We start from the raw sequence: 18,754 nt of genomic DNA on the forward strand, positions 1-18,754 counted from the left end.
TACATCTTGCTCACCATATGGTAGAGTTGTGTCAGGATTGGCTCTCCCAAGGCCGTCAGTAGTTCTAATGGAATGTTGTCTACTCCTGGGGCCTTGTTTCGACTCTGGTCTTTCGGTGCTCTGTCAAACTCTTCACGCACTATCATTTCTCCCATTTCATCTTCATCTACATCCTCTTCCATTTCTATAATATTGTCCTCAAGTACATCACCCTTGTATAGTCCCTCTATATACTCCTTCCACCTTTCTGCTTTCCCTTCTTTGCTTAGAACTAGGTTTCCATCTGAGCTCTTGATATTCATACAAATGGTTCTCTTTTCTCCAAAGGTCTCTTTAATTTTCCTGTAGGCAGTATCTATCTTACCCCTAGTGAGACAAGCCTCTACATCCTTACATTTGTCCTCTAGCCATCCCTGCTTAGCCATTTTGCACTTCCTGCCGATCTCATTTTTGAGACGTTTGTATTCCTTTTTGCTTGCTTCATTTACTGCATTTTTATATTTTCTCCTTTCATAAATTAAATTCAATATATCTTCTGTTACCCAAGGATTTCTACTGCCCCTCATCTTTTTACCTACTTGATCCTCTGTTGCCTTCAGTACTTTTTCTCTCAAAGCTACCCATTCTTCTTCTACTGTATTTCTTTCCCCCATTGCTGTAAATTGTTCCCTTATGCTCTCCCTGAAACTCTGTACAACCTCTGATTCTTTCAGATTATCCAAGTCCCATCTCCTTAAATTGCCACCTTTTTGCAGTTTCTTCAGTTTTAATCTACAGTTCATAGCCAATAGATTGTGGTCAGAGTATACATCTGCCCCTGGAAATGTCTTACAATTTAAAACCTAGTTCCTAAATCTCTGTCTTACCATTATATAATCTATGTGAAACCTGTCAGGCTTCTTCCGTATGTACAACCTTCTTTTGTGATTCTTGAACCAAGTGCTAGCTATGATTAAGTTGTGCTCTGTGCAAAATTCTACCAAGTGGCTTCCTCTTTCATTTCTTAGCACCAATCCATATTCACCTACTACGTTTTCTTCTCTCCCTTTTCCTACTACCGAATTCCAGTCACCCATGACTGTTAAATTTTCGTCTCCCATCACTATCGCAATAATTTCTTTTATTTCCTCATACATTTCTTCAATTTCTTCGTCATATGCAGAGCTAGTTGGCATATAAACTTGTACTACTGTAGTAGGTGTGGGCTTCATGTCTATCTTGGCCACAATAAGGCGTTCACTATGCTGTTTGTAGTAGCTTACCCACACTCCTTTTTTTTTATTCATTATTAAACCGAGTCCTGCATTACCCCCATTTGATTTTGTATTTATAACCCTGTATTCGCCTGACCAAAAGTCTTGTTCCTCCTGCCACCGAACTTCACTAATTCCTACTATATCTAACTTTAACCTATCCATTTCGTTTTTTAAATTTTCTAACCTACCTGCTCGATTAAGGGAAATGACATTCCACGCTCCGATCAGTAGAACGTCAGTTTTCTTTTTCCTGATAACAACATCCTTCTGAGTAGTCCCCGCCCGGAGATCCGAATGGGGGACTATTTTACCTCTGGAATATTTTACCCAAGAGAATGCCATCATCATTTAACCATACAGTAAAGCTGCATGTCCTCAAAAAAAATTACGGCTGTAGTTTCCCCTTGCTTTCAGCCGTTCGCAGTTAGTGTTACAAGGCCAGATCAGTCAATCACTCAGACTGTTGCCCCTGCAACTACTGAAAAGGCTGCTGTCCCTCTTCAGGAACCACACATTTGTCTGGGCTCTCAACAGATATCCCTCCGTTGTGGTTGCACCTAAGGTACGGATATCTGTATCGCTGAGGTACGCAAGCCTCCCCACCAACGGCAAGGTTCTTGGGGGGGGGGGTCTGACATATAGCAAATTTTACTTTGTCTGACATATAGCAAAGTAAAATTTGAAAACAAACTAAAAAATTTCTCCTTGACAACTCTTTCTATTGTAATATGTAAAATGTGGTGGGCAGGTATTATTAACTCACATCTGTAGATTACTTTTTTTTTTTTAAAGTAGCTGTTTTATAGTTGTTACGTGTATGTAAAATGACTTGTTCCATTTCATTATGATTTACTATGCAAATGTCTATGGAACATGAAACTAACTAACTAGATTGTAGAAGTGTAATGCGGTTGACAGGATATACAGAATTTTTATTTTATTCTTTAATTACATGTTTCATTTTCAATGTATTATTACTAGCTGAGAATTCCAGCTTTGGTCAGGTCACAATATATGGCATGGGAGGAGGCATGAGTACCATTGCAGATATGAGATGCATACACACATATACCTGATCAAAGAAATTATGAATGCAATTATCTTGTTAGTAAGGTAGTTTGGTTGCGGCAAGTGGCAGTAGGTGTACGTGGTGGGCAAGACATGCTGCTGTCCCAGGCATCTCCAGACACATGTTCAGCCTGAAGTCTTGCTGACTGGAGTGTAAAACAATTACACTAATGGAGAATAAGTGAAATGTTTTTCCTAAGTCAGTGTAGTGTACTGTTCAGTCATTCATTTGTAAGTTATGAGTATTTTTATCTTTGAATCTATCTGATTTTTTCTTTGTGTCTCAGTTAGTCATTGGTAAATTGGGATTGACAAAAATGTGCTGAGAGATTAAAAACTGATCTATTTGATATAGCACATTGTTATTAAAGTCTGACTGGCAAAACCACACAAGCATCATATTATGTTGGACGAATGAAACAACAAACATATTTTTACATGTATGATTAAGTCTGTAAGTCACAGAGTACATAGCTTTTCCTAAGAGTGTTTATTGCTTCATATTTCATGGATTTTTGCTCACCACACTCATCCACTGCCACACAATATGACCAGCCTCCCACACAAACAGCGTGAGACCTAGGGCTATCTACCAGCAAAACCATGAGTTGGTCGAAGTGGGTGATCATGGAGAAAAGAGTGTCAGTACCTACACACAAGCTTTTTATATATAGATATAGATTAGCATCCCTTTCTTTCTTTATCTTTGTACTTAGCAAGATAGTGCAGTACTTACCATGTCTGACAACTCAGATTTCAGTTTTCTGTGGTTTCCCTAAAGTACTCAAGCAAATGTAATGCTTGTGCTGTATCTGTTATAAACTCGCTGTCATCAGGATAATAAGACCTAATCTTTATTGGTTTTATCTTTGTACATGGAATTTGCATTTACCTCACAGTGGCAGTCTATAGCAAAAATTAGGACTAGTGTTGATAGTGTTATCAATGTACAATACAGTTTTGGTCCTTAAAAGCATGCATTGCACATATTAATAATTATTCCAATTTAGTGATTTTTTATTACCATCATGTAAGCTCTTTTATAATGATTCCAGGATGTCATTCTTTATGTTGTCACTAACATGTTTCAGGTATAAGATCTCGTATATTAAAAGTGTGATGACCTTACTTATGCACTCACTCCTTTAGAGTTTTTAGCCAAAATGAGCATCACAGTTCACACGTACCAATATTTCCTGCTAACAATTAGCATTCTCACACTTTCAATTCTATTTAAAACAGGTAATGTCCTTTATTGCACATTTTCCACAATAATAAAAGTTTTCTATTACTACATCTTGCAAAAAATCACAACATGTAGTTGATATACTTGTAAACCACATATTTATTTTTCTGCTTTTGCCATAGCAGGATCATTTCAGGCACATTTTTTATCATGTTACTTTAGATATTCAAATTGTCAATTCTTTTCAAATACAGACACTTTTCATAGAGACATGTTAAGAGAGTACTTGTGATCTATTCTTGGCACCATATTAATAGTTTCCTTGTTAATTTGAACTTCAAATCCAATATTTAATTTAAAAACAAAAATTACAGCACCCGGGAAATGAGCATTAGGTGACATACGCAACAACATGTAACAGGTGTTCAATGTTGCGTGAAGCACAGAGTTTCACAAAAAATTAAAATCTGAGTCATTTATGAAGTATAATATAATATCTTCATCAGTGTATACTTTTTCTGCATCATCTCTTAAAATCTGTAAAAAGAGTTGTCCAGAAATTAGGTTCCTCATAGCAATAGTTGGGCTATTTTGTGACATAATCACCACCAGAATTGAGGCACTTGTCAAACTGTGAGATTAAATTTTGTATTACTGTGTTATAGAAGTTTGCTGCCTGGCAATGGAACCAGTGCTTCAGAGTTGTATTCATATCTTGGTTATTGTGAAAATGGTAACTGGAGGCAGACATTTCTTGGAGTGCAAGAATAGATGGAAATCACTGGGAACATGGTCACAACAGTACAGTGGATGATCACACAGCTCCCAATGAAACTCCTACCAAACAGCTGTTGTGCATTGAGCTGTATTTGGGCAAGCATTGTCATGGATCAGCACATGTTCACTGAACATACAACAGCTCTTGTTTTGAATAGCCCATCTTAGTTTCCGCAGTGTTTCACTGTAATGATCTGCTTTTACTGCTTCACCTCTTTGCAGGAAGTAAATCAGCAGAATGCCATTCCTGTCCCAGAATACAGTGCACATCACTTTCTGCCCCAACACAGTCCATCTGGACATTGTCTTCACCGGAGATCAACTATGAAGCTAATGCATTGACTGCTGATTGGTTTCTGGAGTAAAGTGAGCAACTAATATATCTTCACCCATGACAATCCTGGCAAGTAACTCATAGCTTACACCAGGGCACTGCTGCTGAAATGTCAATGCTTCTCAAAAGCAATCAATTTTGTCTTTGGGTGTCAGGGATTTAAGTATCTGCATGGTACACACTCTACTGTACAGCAGGTGCTTCATGGCAATTTCATGCAACAAGGATCACAATATCTGCAAGAAATGGCTGCTGAGCTCCATAGTCATTATGTGACAGTTCTCAATGCTGCTCTGCTGCACCAGTTCCATAAGGTACTCTTTGAAGAGGGATGGTCAACTACCATTCTTTTCAATGTGGACACTCTGACCATCTTTGGAAAATTACCTCCCCCAGTCATGCACCATCTGTTTTTCCATGATCTTCACCCTTACACCAGACACTGATAATGATTAATTTTAATTGATACTACATTTTGTGCATTAATAAAAGTTACTACAGTTCAAACTAGACAGCTGGTGGAAGAAAGACTGCCAGCTACCATTTTCAGCGACTGCCTAGACTAGTTTGGCAATCATGTGATTGGTACATCATAACTCTGTTGTGCATGTGCTACATTTCTAGCTAAATACATACAATGAAACAAGGGAAACTTAATTTCTGGATGACCCTCATACTATCATATTGAAATTGTACTTTATCAAAATATTATTGCAATATTCTTAACTGTTTTCTGTAATTCTAGGTAGTCCATAAAATTTAACAAAAGCTATATTACCTTTTTCATGCCAAATACTAACAAACACAGGAGTAGAATGCCCCCAATGATTGCAAGTATAATTATCCAGACTGCCACTGATTCATAGGGCTTATCTGCCACTATTACTGTGGATACTGATTTTCTGCCTGACCTGAAAATTTATGAATAACAGTGGACATTTTAACATTATACTCCAAACTATCTGTGTATGCAATATCTAAGTACACCAAAGTCCATGGAAATAAATCAAAAGCTGTACAAACCAAGATCTTACTACATTAAATGTATTAACAGTTGTGAATAATGACAACCATCAGCTGTAGAATGGAATGACAACAATGAAAATTTATGCCAGATTGGGACACAAACCCAGATTTCCCACTTATTGTGAATGGTGCTTTACCATTTGGCTATCCATGTATGACTCATGGACAAACCCAAACTTCCATACGTCATCAATCATGTGTCTATGACCTGTAGTCACCGTAGTACCTGTTCCTTTGGACATGCATGCAAGTCCAAAAGAACTTTGCATCATAATCAGAATAACACAGGCATTGCAGTATTGCAAGATCTCACTGTCTCAGAAGCACAATATTTTGGCAAACATACATGTTTTCATCATCAGATGCACTGATGTGATTTACTGACAAAATATTTTGCTTGTAGGATACAGAGATCTGGCTATACACTGTACAGTAATTTCTTGTTGTCTACATCTTAGGAAACTGAAGAGTCACATCTGTTAAACACATAATACTACAGAAAGCTGGAAAAATATTTGATATATTATCTATCTTTGAGGTTATAAATATATCAACATCAAAGACAAACAACATTTTATTTATATACACCAGTAACCTAATATACCACTGGCCAGTAAAACTATAACACAATGTAGGTAACATGCAACAAATGTCCAAGTGGCTACATATTTAGATATGCAAATGATCAGCATTTCAGTGCAACTGCACAGAGAATATAGAAGTAACACAATCTACATTCAGGATATAAGGAAAGAATATACAGAGGGCTTCTCATCAAAAACCACATTTCCAAAACAGAATCATCACAAAGGCTGAGTTGTACGTAAAGCAGGTGGCTGACCACAATTTACTGGTAGAATACTAGGGATATGTAATAAATCTACATAGGAGGGAGCTTACAAAACACTCAGGTGACCCATCCTAGAAATCACTCAGTTTTGTTGGATTCACACCAAATATTACTAAAAGGGAATTTTGAATAGATACAAAGAAGCTCAGCATGAATGGTCACAGGTTGGTTTGACCCTCAGAGAGTGTCACAAAGATGCTGAAAGAACTGAATTGTCAGGTGCTTGAAGATAGCTGAAAACTATTGCATAAAACCCTACTTACAAAGTTTCTAGAACCAACTTCAAGTGATGAATCATGGAACATATTGCAACCACATGTGTATCACTCCCACAGTGATTTTAAAGACAGTATTAGATTAATTACAGCACAAATTAGCATGTTTAAGCAATCATTCGTCCCACACTCCATACCCGAATGGGACGGGTGAAAGCCCTAGTGACTGGTACAATGAGAAGTACCTTCTGACATGCACTTCACTGTGGTTTGCAGAGTATAGATGTAGATTGGAAAAACACATCTGAATGTTATTTGTTTGTGGGAGGATTGCATAATGCTTCACATAAGGAAAAGAAATATCTACCAATACATATCAGAATTCAAGTTTTGCAGGATTGAGGCCAACAAGACTGCAGTTTATCAATCCAAAATATTGCTGCTCATCTTAGTCAGGATCCTGCAACTGTTATGTAAATGTATGATCATACACAACACCATGCAGGATCTCAATAGCCCCACATGAATAGCACCTGAAAGGGCAAACTCAGTGTTCTTTCAGCTGTGGAGGAATTACAGCCACATCATGCACAGAGAAACAGCAAATGAAGTTTTTTGCAGCAAGACAAGTATCCATGTGAAAAGTGAGATAACATCTTGAGTGCCATGAATTGTCAGCACACCAACCAGCATTGTGGCTTCCCCTGATATGAGGAGAGAGAATGGTGCACAGATATGTTGTCTTTTCAGATAAGTCCACGTCCTGTATACAACATCATGATCAACATATGTATGTGGAGGCTCTGAGGAGAATGAAAATTGTATGAACGTATTTGTCATTGTTGTATGTGCCCTGTACCAGGTGTAATGGTATGGGTTGCAACTGGGTCCACAAAATATCATCCCTAGTTCACACAAACATTAATTTAGGCATCAGCCATTACATTTATGATGGAATAATGGTGGCAGCTTTATCCTTTCTTTTGATTTCGGTGACATTATCTTCCAACAAGAAAATACAAGAGTGCATGTTGCACATGTTGTCCTGACTTGTCTCATCAAAGAGTATGTTTCACTGTTGCCTTGAAAGCATATTGGCCAGATCTCTCGCTCAATGAGAACACACTCTCCTGAGCTGCTGAAAGGTGGAATACCACCACTCGCCAGCTACTATAACTGATGAACCTTAGCATAAAACTGAAGCACTGTGGAATGACATATGTCTATTAGTCATCTAAGTCCAGTTTAACTTGATGACCAGCTCAGTCACAGCCTTTGTTGCTGCCAGAGACTGCAGCTCTGTGTACTAAATTTCACACTCCGTATGCCCCCAGATAACCTTCAATGTAAATAATGTAGTCTTTCTACTATACTGTATACTCACAATAAATAAAATTATCTTATTTACCATCCTTGCTAATACTGTAATTTTAATGGCCAACAGTGTATTACAATTACTTTCACATGCCTCAATTTATAAACTTCATGTTCAAGGTTCACTACATTTTTCAGAAGTACTCATACTGTCTTTGTAAACTAGATCTACATAATTATTACAGAACTCATAGAAGTTTTAAGAATTTCCTTGGGTAATTTTTACTCAGTTTCTTCCTAATAATTAACAATATCAGATTTTATCCAAGTTTTGATGTGTGATTTTGTGCATATCAAAATATTTGACATAAAATTTAATACCTTTTGATTGCACCAGCTTGAAATCTTAAGCTTTTTACACCACCAAGGGACCACAGACCTCAGTATATGACATATATTTCAATGTGAAAAATTTATCCATCCCTGAGGGGTCTTGACAGATAAACAATCAGTCAGAGAAAAAAATATCCTTGTGATATAATTATAAATAAACAATTTCTGATTTTTCCCCTTTACTTATACTGTGAAAGCTTGCTGCTTGCTAAATTTAATGATTCTAGGTTAACAGGAAGTAGTGGTACCCTACATGTTTTGAACAGTAAGTTTGCCAGTATCAAAATGTGTGACAATAATGGCCATATTTTTTGACTTCATTTACTTTAGAAGCTCGCATTTATTAGGCCACAAAGGAACCATGTATCTTAGTATGTGACATAAACTTCAATATGATCTATCCATCTGTACCCGAGAAAAAGGGGTCTTAACAGTCAAATGGACAGAGAGACAGCGAGATAAAAAAATTACATATTTTTAAAGTTTTAATTTATTTCATAAGAGATGGTTACAACTTAATAGCTTTTAGATTTCTTTTCCTTTGTGCTGTGAAAGCTTGCTTCTTGCCAAATCTCATGACTGTAGAACCAATGGGAAGTATTCTATGGATTTTCATGATTGAGCTTGCAAGTCTCAAAATATGTGATCTGAATAGCCATATCCTTTGACTGCATTGACTTAGAAGCTGAAGTGTTTTAGAATGACAAGGGGTCATAGACCTTAGTACGAGACATAAATTTCAGCTTGTTTTCTCTATCCATTCCTGAGAAAAAGGATTTTAACAGTCAGACAGAGAGTCACAAGGACAAAAGGGTTCCATTTTTAATGACTGAGGCACAGAATCACCAACAATAATAACAATAACAATAATCATCATCATCATCATCATTATTATTATTATTATTATTATTATTATAGCAATAATAAAGTAATGTTACTGTCATTCATCCATTACAATGGTAACAAACCATCACATGCTTAAGTTAGTGACTAACATTACAATTTTATATCACAATTAATGAATATTTTTATATTACCAAATGGTTGGACAAGTAACTGGGAATACAGGTTTATTCAGATAGATCTTGTACAGTTTATATTTGTTGCTCATAGGTTCACAATTGTTACTTGATTTTACCAGTTTCTAGTACAAGTGTAGGTGAATTTCATGTTGTACCAATGTACATTTTTCTGCATTTTGCTTAAGTAACTAGTTCTTTGTATAAATTAAACATTGTGTACAAGTAAGTTTTTTAGTGTCATTATTTATTGTTCACAAACAAAGGTTTACACAGTCTTTATTTAGAGAACCAGTAATTACCCTAATAGGTTACTTCTTCAGTATTAAGATCTTATCCACACAATTAGTTTCCACACAAAATAACACAATATAATATTATGCTTTGAAAAAAGAAATGCAGGATTTTCTAACAAACGTGTCACGTACAAACTCCATAAGTTGCCTGAACAAATAAATTATTCTAGATAACTTACCACTCAGACACTTTACATGTTGACCCTGAGATAATTTATCATAAATAAACTCCTGAAAAACTTATCGTAACTTGGATGTTCAAACAAATTTCCAGCTGGTCTTCATTTAATTCATTCCATGATATTTTGAATGGGCACCTACCACCCATTTCCATGTGAGCCATCAAATTTGATGGGAAAATTTTTAAATCCACATAATATGAATAACCTGAGGGAAGCTTAACTGTAAAATGTAAAATTTCTCAGACAGAAATGTTACTTTAATAAAATTATCTGGGCTGTTTCGTCATAGTTAGGTGAATTCCACATGAAAACCTAACATTTTCTCCCCATATGCAGAGGACATTTTTGAGGAGGATCACAGCTACTTCAAGTGTCCGATTCACATCCTGGCTTGCTGCTGACTGTACCTAGCCAGGGTGGAAATCAGACACTTAAAGAAGCTGTGACCACGCTTAAAGTTTCCTCTACAGATGGGGTGAATCATTGAGTTCTACTGTGAAATTCATCTGGTCACAGCACAATAGCCCAGAATATTTTATTAACTAGAAGCTTATTTTAACAGTAAAAATCATCTTCTGTGTTTTGTTTTTCTTCAGCAAGAATCCATTTGCTCTAAGACTATTAGATGCTTCAGAAATTGCGTTTTCAACAAAGTTTTAAGGCTACTGAGAACAGTACTACAGTGAAGACAAATCATGTCATTTGTATACGGTACAGTATTGGCTCTAATAAATGAGGTCAGATCATTAATCAACATTAGGAACAGGAAAGGGCTCAGCACAGATCCCTGTAGAACACCAACCTGAACTTGTTCCATACTGGACATTTATTTGCCAACATAGACAACTTGTTTATAGTTCTGTAGAAAAGATTGTTTAATATATGATGTGTGTTCAAAAAATACTAGAACATTCATAATTTTACACCAGTAGTGCGTTAGAGTGAAACGTGGTTGGCATACGTGCACAGGCCTGAGTTTAATGTGTAACTGCCAGAAGCTTCATCGTTGTATGACAGTTATTGTTCAGAGCTGTATTGAGTAGAACATCATGTTGCAGAGTTTGCCTATTTAGAGATGGCAGAGTTAGAGGAGTAATATGTCTGCATCAAATTTTGCATGAAACTCAAGAAAACCTTTACAGAGACACACCAAATGATGCAGGAAGCCTACGATAATGCTTTCTTAAGCCATACTCAATGTTATAAATAGTTCACATGGCTTAAAATGGCTGGATGGAAGTTAAAGAGAACGAGATTTTCCTTAAAAGAATCATAACTATTGATGAGGCATGGGTCCACGGTTATGACGTTGAGGTGAAGGTTCAATCTTCACAGTGAGTTGGTAAAAGTTCTCCAAGGCCATGAAAAGCTCATCTGATCAGGTCAAATGTCAAAACCATGCTGATAGTTTTCTTTGACTTTGTAGGATTAGTTCATCACGAATTCATGCCACAGGGTACTATCAGGATGTGTTGTCATGCCTGTGAGAAAATGTGAGAAGGAAACAGCCTGATATGTGGTGAGACAATTTACAGCTCTTGCATAATGATAATGCATCTGCAAATTCATCTGTGTTGGTACATGACTAGTGCGCAAAAAACAAAAACACTGTACTGCCTCTTCCTCTGTACCCAGCCAGACCCGGCACCTGCAGACTTTTTTTTATTTCGTAAGTTGAAAACTCTATTGAAAGGATGAAGATTTACATCAATAGATAAGATAATTGCTCAAACAGACCTAATGTAAACAAGTGACATCATACTTATCAGAAGCAGTTTAGTTTATACAAAGTATTACATAGTCTCCATCCCAAAGCCTTTGAAAGATTTTGCTGTTGGCAGATGCTGGTGTATGCATTGTGCTTTATTGTTGTTGTAAATGGCACATTTCCTTGGGAACTTAAATTTTATTTTGGTTTTTTCCCTCATTTATGATTTATTGTTGCAATATTATTTTGCAGTAGTTGGATACAGTAAAATTCTTTGTTAGAGAATCAGTTCTTACCAGTCAAAATTACAAAAATTTAAATGAAAACTAATGTAATGAAAAATTCCCGGGTAGCAATTCCCAAGTTTTTCCCAGTTTTCTCCTGGACAAAGAAATTTCCAGTTTTTCCCAGATTTCCCAGTTGTGCTGCGGCACATATACCCTGTCTTAGGCTTACAATGTGCCAAGTCCAGGGCCAGTGCTTCCAAATGTTCCATGGAGAAGTTGGCCACCAGAGGACTACGAGTACTACCCACAACAACGTCTTCTAGCTTGCCTTCCACATGAAGTAGCTTGTGGTGAGACTTGAGCTTTGTGATGTCTTGCAGGAAAATGGAACTGAGTGGTACTTTTGGAAACAAAGAAGCAACATCAAAGCTGACCAGGATGTCGTTTGGTGCAAGTTTTAGTTTCTTCAGTTTCTCAATGAAATGTCCTGAGTCCTTTATGCATGTTTCAGTCTTCCCCACTTGCGGCTGGAGCAGGGAGGCCAAGAGTTTTTGCCAGTTTGTACTTCAGTGAGCCAGGACCACTAACAGTTGGTCTTAGTGAAACATTATTCTTATGGATCTTTGGTAATCCATACAGCCAAGGTAGTAGGGCTTCTGTGCTATGCAGGTTCCTCTGTATGTTCACAGAAAGAGAAGATACCTTGATTAACAAATTCATATTCCATGAGAGACGCTGCGTCAGATCTGCAAGTAGTTTTCATTGCATCATCAGATCTAATAGGTCTCAGATCTTCTGCTCATGACCTTTGGTCTTCATTATGACAGTCACATTTCCATTATTGGCAGGCAGTACCAATATACTCTTATCAGTGTTAAGATTCTTAATAGCTTGTACCTCTTCTTTCTTCAGGTTGCAAGTTGGAGGTTTTGCTTGGTGCAGTATCCTGGCTGTTTCAGTGCAGTTTTCCTCTGCTCTTTCACAAGGAAGGGTCCAAATGGCTGCTTCAGTATTAGCAATGACGTCCTCCATAGGTGTAGTTCTCCAGGTGGTAGCAAAATTCCCTCTTTTTTGAGGGATTGAGTCTTCCTCTTCATCAGTTGCCATTCATTGAGATTGACCACTGTGCATGACATGTTGGGAATTGACTTGTCAGTCTGCTTTTGGTGTCTTGCAGACTTTTTCTTGTGTCACACAACGCAGCACTCAAGTTAGTTCTACGTGCTCCTGTGAATGATACTGTCAATCTTGTCCCAGTCATCTTGATGCATTCTGCTAATTGATTGATAGAACCTTCGTGAACAAATTTGTACAATGCTGAGACACTTGACAAGAATGGATGAGGAACTATTGGACATTTTCTGTCAACTAAACAGCAGACTGCATTGAGAAAACTGGGACAAGTTTGACAGCATCACTCACAGGAGCATGAAGAACTAACTCAATTGCTGCTCTGAATGACATAAGAAACAATTTGCAAGATGCTAAAAACAGACTGACAAGGTGATTCCTGACATGACACACACAGTAGTCAAGCTCACGGAATGACACTTGATTGAAGAGGAAAAGTCAGTTCTTCAAAAAGGAGGGAATTTCACTATCATCCTGAGAACTATACCTATGAGAGGACATCATTGCTAATACCAAAGTGGCCATTTGACTATTTCCTTATGAAAGAGCAGAGGAAACAAGCACTGAAATAGACAGGATATATGGTGGCAAGCAAAACCACCAGCTTGCAACCTGAAGAAAGAAGAGGTACAAGCTATGAAGAATCTTAATGCCAATGAGAGCATATTGGTACTGCTTGCCGATAAGGGAAATGTGACCGTCGTAATGAAGTTTGAAGAATATGAGCAGAAGATCCAGGGACATATTTGACCCCATGACATACTGAAAACTATATGCAGATCTGATGCAGTGTATCACATTGAAAACAAATCACTTAATAAAGGCATCTTCTCTGCCAGTGGACATAAAGAGCAAGACAGGAAACACAGAAGCCCTACCACCTCGGCTGTATGGATTACCAAAAGTCCATAAGAATAACATTCCACTAAGACCAACTGTTAGTGCTCCTGGCTCAACGATATTCAAAGTGGCAAAATGCTTGGCCTTTCTGCTCCAGTTGCAAGTGGGGAAGACTAACACATGCATAAAGGACTCTGGCCATGTCATTGAGAAGCTGAAGAAACTAAAACTTGCATCAAATGACATTCTGGTCAGCTTTGAGATTGTTTGTTTGTTTACAAAAGTACCACTGGAGCACACTGGTTCCATTTTCCTGCAAGACACCAAAAATCTCTTTCATGCTTGTCTTACCATGAGCTATTTTACATGGAATGGCAACCTCTATGAAAAGCTGGGAGGTGCCGCCATAGGTAGTCCTCTTAGTCCAGTGGTAACCAACCTCTTCACAGAACTCTTCAAAGCTCAGGCACTGGACTTGGCACCAAGCCTTAGGTGTGGTACAGATATGTTGATGGTATCTTTGTTGTGAGGAGCCATGGTGAGGAAAATCTCGGTGACTTACTAAGACACTTGAACGTCCTCCACCTGAACATAAAATTTACCATGTAAGTAGAAAAGAACAAAAAAATACTATTTCTAGGTGTGCTGGTCACAAGGTATGGTGAAAACTTGGGACACAGCATGTATCAAAAATTGACACACACAGGCTGATGCCTGCACAAATATTACATCACCACCTGCACCAGAAAATAGCTATGATTAGTAAGCTCTTAACATGAGCAAAATGAATTTGTGAGCTTCAGAAACTCAGAGACATGAAATACAGCACCTGGAAAGTGTTCTGGGGAGCAATGGGTACTCCATAAGTTATATCAGAGGTACAACATAATCAACACTTGGCAAAGTGACACCTCAGAAAAAGAAGTGAGGGTTCTGCCTTTCTGTCATACATTCCCAGAGTGACAGACAGAATCGCCCATATATTGCACAAACATGGCGTAAAGGTGGCTTACAAACCAACAAAGAAGATCAAAGAGTGTCTCAGATTGGCAAAGGATAAAAGGGACCCACTTTCAATGTTGGAAATATACCGCATACCATGCACAAGTGGAAAAGTTTTGTTGGAATGACTGGACAATCAGTCAACACCAGGATCACAGAACATAAGTGACATTGCAGGTTGGGGTGGATGGCAAAATTGGCCATGATATAGCAGAAGCTGTGTGAGACCAAAAAAGTAGTAAAATTCGCCAACATAAAAGTTCTGGCCGTAGAGAAGTGCTATCACACCCACTTGTTCAGAGAAGCTATTGAAATACACAAACAGGAGTACAACTTCAACAAGTAAGAAGAAAGCCTCAAGGTAAATGGATCCTGGCTTCCCATATGGTGAAGTCTTCCACTAATATGGCAACATCAGTGCTCAAATGATGTAAGGGAGTGGTAACTTTAAAGGAAATTGAATTTTCAGCAAACCATTGTTATTGCCAGAAGCTTGTCACTTGCATATTTTGAATCTACATTTTACAATGTACCACACAGAATATTTTAAGTGAAAAGGAAAATAATAGTGTATAGGAACTATACACATTTTTTGAAGGCTTACGTAGCAGCCACTTTTCCCTACCAAGGCCAATGTGGCCACAGCCACGCAACAGCATCCCATGTCTGTTGTTCTGATTCTCAAACTTGTTTTCTAGGCATCTTGATTCTCTAGTACCTGAAACAAAACCAAGTGACTGGAGCAGATCGATGTCAATCAGATTTTTGTTTTGGCCAAGCCTAACAGAACAGAGATAGTTTTAAATAACATAAATTAATTTATTGAAAATCATCACAAAGGGACAGAATGACAGGTGATAGCTTGGTGGATAAAAGGGTTTGCAAGTCAATCTGATCAGTAGTATTATGCATAATATATGGAAGTACCTAACTCTTATTGGGGTAAACACTTTGGGTTTTTTCCCAATCAACAGAACAAATCTCTGACAGAGCATGTTTGAAGATTCATCCTGAGAAACTGAAGGTAATTGCGTCCCTTCAAAAACGTCACCAGTCGAACATTTGTCATTGTAAAGCATGTGACACAAATTTCAATTATGAATTCAATTTCAAAGCATAGTTGGTGAAACTCATCCAAGCCTGCAAAGCTCTGATTTGGTGTTAATTATAATCTGCCACTGCACATAAAATATGAAATATAACACACTACTTTTTGAATTTGAAGGGTATAGTATGTCAGAGAGACTATTTTTCCATGCAGTTTTATATCTTCAAAATGGCTCTGAGCGCTATGGGACTTAACTTCTAAGGTCATCAGTCCCCTAGAACTTAGAACTACTTAAACCTAACTAACCTAAGGACATCCCACACATCCATGCCTGAGGCAGGATTCGAATCTGAGACCGTAGCGGTAGCGAGGTTCCAGACTGTAGTGCCTAGAACCGCTTGGCCACCCTGGCCGGCTTTTATATCTTCAACCTGTTTTATTCAACAGTCAACATTTTACTTCTATATCTTGTCTTTAGTCATGACCTAAATTTTTAGGATAGTGATGACTATCCAAACTACCTTCATAATGCAGAAATACAGAAGATAAAAATATGGCAGAAGTGCTCAATGCACAGTGCTACTTAAAAATGACAGAAATGTTGACTTCCTTTTGAATGTAATTTAAATATAAATATTGATAACTATCTTAAAAATAATACAAACAATGGAAAATCCAGGGTGAAATAATGACAATATTTTGAAAAGATAGTTGCTATTCACCATATAGCAAAGACGGTGAATGAGTTGCAGATAGGCACAACAAAAAGACTGTCAAGCAAAGCTTATAGTCAAACGGACCTTCATCAGAATTAGAACACACACACACACACACACACACGTGTGCGTGCATGCACTCACGCGCATTCGCAACCATTGGTTAGGTCCTTTTTGTAAAGTTTGCAGATTCCCATGTTCACAAAAAGAAAAGATACAGTCTGTACACATCATAATGATGTCTCACCTGACTGTCATGGTGCAAATAATATCCTCCCCCTTGATGGTGTATTACTTTTTCTTTAGGGTGAAACCACCTTGTCATGTGATCAACTCTGTAATTGTGACATCTACTGGTAGCACTAGGTACTTTGTGGCCTGGTGTCACAAGCTATGACCCCAGAAGACACAGGGGGTAACATCAAGTCACTTTTCCCACCCTGGCCACTTTACCCTACCAACCTCTACTAGATATTTTATCAAGTCCAGTAGAGTTTTATTCCTCAGGGTCTTAGTGATTCATTCAATTTTCTGGTCTAAATTAGGAGAAAGGTTTTCTCATAGTACCCTTCTACATAATAATTCCTTAAACAGAGTTGTCAAGTCATTTATGACCATATATATTTTGGAGCTAACATTAACAGCAGCAAATACTGTTGATCAATCCACAACTGTATTTTCTGTGTTATGTCTATTTATCATCCACATTATCTCTTATAGCAATTTACTTGTCTCAGTACAGTTAGTAGCTGTCCACCATGGGAGGCCCCATTCCACATACTTTAGACAGTTATGTCCTTGTATTTAATCTTATTTATAAATATCTTGTTTATTAAAGTGTTGGGACTGATTAATACTCTAAGTGGAGATTCTACCACTGAAACTAAATTGTAGGAGCATATACATTGTTCAAGACCTGCTGTGTTTCCACCCTCTTTTAAGACATTCATAATAAAATAACTCCTTGTTATGATTTCATTAGTTTTTATACACAGAAGTGACAAGAGCGACTCAATGCTTCTCAAAAAGACATTAATATATCCAAAAGATGCATGGTACCATGATGTTCAGAGCAGCACAGTGTAAAAGATGCCCCATCTTCTAGGTGTATTTCCATTAGGTCTATTTTATATATCACACCACTTATATTCTCATGAAATACCAATACCATGGGTATTTACCCTGTCTTACAATAAGAAAGTTATTCTCAATTAGAACTTTAATCTGACTTAGTAACTAGGTCTACTCACATCACTAGCATGTCCTTAGACAATGAAAGCTCAGCATTTGCAGTAGTGGAAAACAGTACTGTACTTTTAGTCCCCATCAGCGGCCCTGTAATTATAAAAATTTAAATTAATTTAAACAATATCTGATAATACTTGGATGTGATTTATTTTATGCTTTACAAGTACTCAAAGAGAAGAATGGCCACATTCAATAGAAAGAACATAATAAGTTTTAATGCAACAGAAAACCAGCAAATGTAACTTATTTTATTTATTCGATGACTAGTTTGAGGCAGGGACCCAGGCATAATAATTTTTAATACAACAGAAAATGTAACTTTTTTATTTGTTTGATGACTATTTTCAGGCCAGGGCCCATTTTCAGATCATCCAGAGAGTCAAAATTATATTTCCAAAAAAACAAAAACCATGCCAAAAATATGTGTGTATTACTAAGTGCAAGTGAGCAGTTACAGAACATACAGATAATTCTCTGTAACTGTATTGAAACAGTTCATTTGCACTTCATAATATGTAAATATTTTTGAAATGGTTTTTTTATTTTGAGGAATACCATTTTGACTATCTGGATGATTTGAAAATGGCTTCCAGCCTGAAAGTAGGCATCAAATAAATAAAAAGAAAAGTGAAATTTGCAACTTCCGCTGGTTTTCCATTGTGGTGGTTAACAGACATTTCTGAGCTGCACTTATTCCATCATGCTGGAAGTTCATAGTACTTTTTACTTTTTGTGGGTTGTGGAAGAAGAAAACATCTAGTATCACATTTAAGGTAAAAATCTCATGTTAATGGATTTATCCATTATTGCTGTTTAGTAGAACTATTTCACATTAAGCAATGAAAACACAAACCATAAAATTTCAACAACATTCTTAAGATTTCAGGAATCAACTAAAAGAAATTGTCTTTTCGATGA

At 37.2% G+C, this 18,754-nt stretch overlaps 1 protein-coding gene across 1 annotated transcript in view; it reads right to left on the bottom strand.

Annotated features, from left to right (window-relative positions):
• Nucleotides 1-18,754, bottom strand: part of LOC124796280 (integrin alpha-PS5-like) — a 566,708-nt gene that overhangs the window by 9,782 nt on the left and 538,172 nt on the right. The window contains exons 21-22 of the mRNA XM_047260397.1: nucleotides 17,839-17,923; nucleotides 5,400-5,532 (exon numbers count right to left, since the gene is read on the bottom strand). Of these exons, the coding sequence (XP_047116353.1) occupies nucleotides 5,400-5,532; nucleotides 17,839-17,923 (218 nt within the window). The remainder of the gene's footprint in view (nucleotides 1-5,399; nucleotides 5,533-17,838; nucleotides 17,924-18,754) is intronic.

The sequence above is a fragment of the Schistocerca piceifrons genome, chromosome 4 (assembly GCF_021461385.2).
Source record: "Schistocerca piceifrons isolate TAMUIC-IGC-003096 chromosome 4, iqSchPice1.1, whole genome shotgun sequence".
NCBI lineage: Eukaryota > Metazoa > Arthropoda > Insecta > Orthoptera > Acrididae > Schistocerca > Schistocerca piceifrons.